At 46.4% G+C, this 5,000-nt stretch overlaps 1 protein-coding gene across 1 annotated transcript in view; it reads left to right on the top strand.

Annotated features, from left to right (window-relative positions):
* Positions 1–5,000, top strand: part of LOC127005418 (glycine receptor subunit alpha-4-like) — a 148,081-nt gene that overhangs the window by 136,094 nt on the left and 6,987 nt on the right. The window contains exons 9-10 of the mRNA XM_050874240.1: positions 1,956–2,111; positions 4,484–4,651. Of these exons, the coding sequence (XP_050730197.1) occupies positions 1,956–2,111; positions 4,484–4,651 (324 nt within the window). The remainder of the gene's footprint in view (positions 1–1,955; positions 2,112–4,483; positions 4,652–5,000) is intronic.

Below are 5,000 nucleotides of genomic sequence, written 5' to 3'. Positions count from 1 at the left end.
GAGTGACTGTCCTGAAGAGAGGGTCAATTTTAGAGGAAGAGTGTCTTGATGTTCACTCTCTCATGCTTGTTACTCTCTCTCTCTCTCTCTCTCTCTCTCTCTCTCTCTCTCTCTCTCTCTCTCTCTCTCTCTCTCTCTCTCTCTCTCTCTCTCTCTCTCTCTCTCTCTCTCTCTCTCTCTCTCTCTCTCTCTCTCTCTCATTTCTCTCACTGTCTGTGTCTCTCCCTCTCCCTCTCCGTTCTGTCCTCCCAACTCGCTAACTCGCTGAAGTCTCCCGTCTGTCTCGTACATAAAAGTGATTTGAGGTTATCGTTGTCCTCTCCATTCTGTCTCTCCTTCATTTCTGTCTATTCATCTCGTCTCCCTCTCACTTACTCCCCATTTCTGTCTCCCTCTTCATTCTCTCTCTCTCTCTCCCTCCCTCTCCTTCATTACTATTTACTTGGCGCTTCTGATCTCATTCTCTCTCCCTCTCTTCCTTTTGCCATCTCAACACGCTGGCAGTTTGACATGTCCTCTGCACCATGAACGTGAAGAATGCACACGAGGACCCGACTAACCTCCTTTGTGGCTTTGGGAAATGGTGTTAGTGGGAGCCGAAAGCGTCTGAGTGCCACATTATTAAACATTTCGGTGTCCAAGCACATACGTTTAACCCGGTAGCAGCGACGGGCCAAATTTGTGGCTTTACCGTGTACCAGCGATGGGCCAAATTTCTGCCATGCATAAACTGATCACATATGCGTTGATATATAATATGAAATGGTTTGCGTGAGTGATTATTCTTTCTCTTTATTTTGCTTAGAGGGGCCTTTAACCTAACCTAACGTAACCTAACTTAACCTAACCTAACCTAGCCTGACCTAACCTAACAAACATGACCCTCGCAGCTACCGGGTTAACAAGGCTTACGTTAGATGTCGTCACTCAAGTACACATATTTGACAAGGCTTTCGTAGGAGTGTGGGGCATTTCCAGGGGTAGTTCAGTGACCCCGGTGGTAGTCTGACCCTTCCTCTGTACCATGAACCTAAAGAAAGAGTCATAAAAAAACGATTGACCCCCTCTTTGACCTTTAGAAATAGCTGATGTGAGGAGCGAAAGTGACCAAGTTTATATAATTGACAGGGCTTTCGTAGGAGTGTGGGGCATTTCCAGGGGTAGTTCAATGACCCCGGTGGTAGTCTGACCCTTCCTCTGTACCATGAACCTAAAGAGTCATAAAAAAACGATTGACCCCCTCTTTGACCTTTAGAAATAGCTGATGTGAGGAGCGAAAGTGACCAAGTTTACATATTTGACAAGGCTTTCGTAGGAGTGTGGGGCATTTCCAGGGGTAGTTCAATGACCCTGGTGGTAGTCTGACCCTTCTTCTGTACCGTGAACCTGAAGAAACACTCATTAGAACCCGACTGACCCCCCTCTTTGACCTTTAGAAATAGCTGATGTGAGAAGCTATGATCCTGGTGGTAGTGTGACCTTTCCTCTGTACCGTGAACCTGAAGAAACACTCATTAGAACCCGATTGACCCCATCTTTGACCTTTAGAAATAGCTGATGTGAGAAGCTATGATTCTGGTGATAGTGTGACCTTTCCTCTGTACCGTGAACCTGAAGAAACACTCATTAGAACCCGATTGACCCCATCTTTGACCTTTAGAAATAGCTGATGTGAGAAGCTACGATTCTGGTGATAGTGTGACCTTTCCTCTGTACCGTGAACCTGAAGAAACACTCATTAGAAACCGATTGACCCCCTCTTTGACCTTTAGAAATAGCTGATGTGAGAAGCTATGATCCTGGTGATAGTGTGACCTTTCCTCTGTACCATGAACCTGAAGAAACACTCATTAGAACCCGATTGACCCTCTCTTTGACCTTTAGAAATAGCGTATGTTAGAGACGAAAGTGACGTACAGAACCGACCTTAGTAAGTCCTCCTCCCATTCCTCCAGGCCATCGACGTCTTCATGTCCTCCTGCACCGTCTTCGTGTTCTTCTCGCTGATGGAGTACGCGCTGGTCAACGTGGTGCTCGGCGACGTGCCCGAAGAACCCGACCCAATGAGGAGAGTTCGACCGCGCACCGTCCTGCACGTGACGCCCCACCAGGTAAGGAAAAGGATGAGGATGAGGAGGAAAAGGAGGAAGTAAAGATGGAGGAAAGGGAACGAAGGAAGGAGAAACAAAAGAAGGATAAGAAAGAGAAGTAAAAAAGGAGGACAAGAAGAAAGGGAACGAAGGAAGGAGAAACAAAAGAAGAATAAGAGAGAGAAGTAAAGAAGGAGGAGAAGAAGAAAGGGAACGAAGGAAGGAGAAACAAAAGAAGGAAGAGAAAGAGAAGTAAGAAAAGGTAAAGAAGGAGGAGAGAAGAATCGAAAAAGAGAATAAATAAAGGAGAAATAAAAGATGGAGAAGAAGAGAAGAAGGAGGAGGAGGAATAACAAAGAAGGAAGAGAGGAGAATTTAGAAAGGGGAAAATAGAGAAGGAGGAGGAGGAGGAGGAGAAATATGTAAGGAAGGAGAAGAGAAAAATTAAAAAAAGAGAATGAAGAAAAGAGATATGAGAGAAGGAGGAGGAGGAGGGGGAGGAGAGGGGAAGGAAAGTCAAGTAAGAGTTATTCAGTTTTGTTGATGAGGAGGGGAAGAAGAAAGGGAAGACAGGAGAGAAGGGAGAGAAGAAAGAAGAGAAGGGGAGGAGGAGGAGGAGGAGAGAGAAGAAGAAGAAGAAGAAGAAGAATATAAAACAGTAAGAATAATTTGTAAAAAGCGTAAGAGGAGGAGAAGAAGGAAGAGAAGAAGAAACAAAAGGAGGAGGAAGAGGAAGGAGGAGGAGGAGGAGGAGGGTGTGTACATGTATTTTTCTTCTCTCTCTCTCTCTCTCTCTCTCTCTCTCTCTCTCTCTCTCTCTCTCTCTCTCTCTCTCTCTCTCTCTCTCTCTCTCTCTCTCTCTTGTATTTCATCCTCGTCCGCTTTCTCCTTCAGATTCTCCTCCAATTTATCTCTCCTCCTCCTCCTCCTCCTCCTCCATCTTCCTCTTCTCCGTTTTCTTTCATCCCAGAACTAATTTTGGGGTAAACTCATGTATTTCCAAAAGACACATTCAGCGACCACTCAGAAAACGGTCACTTGATAGCCTTTGACAAGCTTAGGTCAGGTTAAGTGAGGTCAGGTCAATCACAGGTCATTTTAAGGTCAATTTAGATGTGTATGTTTATCTGATCTCTTTATCCTCTTCTTCCTCTTCCTCTTCTTCCTCTTCCTCTTCTTTTTTTTCTTCTCTTTTCTTGTATTTATATATCTTCACTTCTTTGCTTACGTCATCTCCTCCTCCTCCTCCTCCTCCTCCTCCTCCTCCTCCTCCTCCTCCTCCTCCTCCTGTTGTTTCCTTTCATCTGCCTCTTCTGTCCTCCTCACCATCCTTCACTCCTCCTTTTTATTCCTCCTACTCCTACTTCCCTTCCTCCTCCTTCCCCTCCTCCTCCTCCTCCTCCTCCTCCTTCCCTCCTCCTCTTCTTTCTTCTCCCTCCCCTCTCCCTCTCTTCCCTTTCATCTTCCCCTCCTCATCAACTCAACCCAATAACTCTTCGTTCCCCTCCTCTGCTTCCTCTTCCTCTTGCTCCTCCGCTTCCTTCCTGTTTTCTTTGCTTTGTCCTTTTCTCTTTCGCTTTTTCCTTTTCCCTACTTAAATTTTCCTTCATTTCCCATTTCCCTCCATTCTCTCTCTCTCTCTCTCTATCTCTCTCTCTCTCTCTCTCTCTCTCTCTCTCTCTCTCTCTATCTCTCTCTCTCTCTCTCTCTCTCTCTCTCTCTCTCTCTCTCTCTCTCTCTCTCTCTCTCTCTCTCTCTCTCTCTCTCTCTCTCTCCTTCTCTTCCTTTGTCTCCTCTCCCATTTTCCTCTTTCCTCTCCCTCTCCTTAATCTCTTTCCCTTTTCACCCCCCTTCCACTTCTCCCTCTTTCTTCTCTTTATTTTCTTTTTGGTTTTTCTCCCTTCTTCTCTTATCTACCTAACCTAAACTAACTTAACCTAACTTTACCCAAACTATAAACTAACCTAAACTTAACCTAACTTAATCTAAACTATCATAAACTTATCCTAACTTAACCTAAAATAATCTAAACTTAACCTAACTTAACCTCAACTAGCTTAAACTTAACCTAACTTAACCTAAACTTAACCTAACTTAACCTAATATACCCATCTCTCGCTCCCCTCTCTCATTTCTCTCCCCCTCTCTCTCTCTCTCTCTCTCTCTCTCTCTCTCTCTCTCTCTCTCTCTCTCTCTCTCTCTCTCTCTCTCTCTCTCTCTCTCTCTCTCTCTCTCTCTCTCTCTCTCTCTCTCTCTCTCTCTCTCTCTCTCTCTCTCTCTCTCTCTCTCTCTCTCTCTCTATCTCTATCTCTCTCTATCTCTCTCCATTCCTCCTCCATTCCCTCCTCTTCATTCTCCTCCCCTCCTCCTTCCTCCTCTTCTTCTCCCCACAGGACACCAAGATGGGGGAGTGTCCGGGGCCCGAGGAGTCACCCGTTCTGGGGGGCGGCAAGGAGGGGGGCGGCGCTCTCCCTCCCCCGCTACACCCAAAACGCCGCGCTGCCTCGTCCCCCGCCCTGCACCGACGTAGCAATGGGAGGAAGCCGGGGTGTCAGACGGAGGTAAGGGGAGGAAGGAGGGAAGGGAGAGAGAAGGGGAGGGAAGGAAGGGAGGAAGAAGGGAGGGTTTTATAATGAGGATATGCGGAGAGGGAGGGAAGAGAAAGGAAGGGAAGGGGGATAAGTGATTGAAGGGAGGGAGATTGGAGAGGGGAAAAGAAGGGAAGAGGGGAGGAAGGGGTTAAAAAAGGAAAAAAGGAAAACTGGAAAGGTAGTTAAAGGAAGGGAAGGATATGGAAGGATGGGAAGAAAGGAAAGGGAAGGAGAAAGTGAGGAAGGGAAGGGAAGGGAAGAAGGGAGGAGGGGGTTAAGAAAGGAAAGGGAAGGAAAAAGTGAGGAAGGGAAGAAGGGA

This window comes from Eriocheir sinensis, chromosome 30, assembly GCF_024679095.1.
Source record: "Eriocheir sinensis breed Jianghai 21 chromosome 30, ASM2467909v1, whole genome shotgun sequence".
Classification (NCBI taxonomy): Eukaryota; Metazoa; Arthropoda; class Malacostraca; order Decapoda; family Varunidae; genus Eriocheir; species Eriocheir sinensis.
Note: the sequence above shows the minus strand (reverse complement) of the source record. Positions and strands in the feature narration are given on the sequence as shown.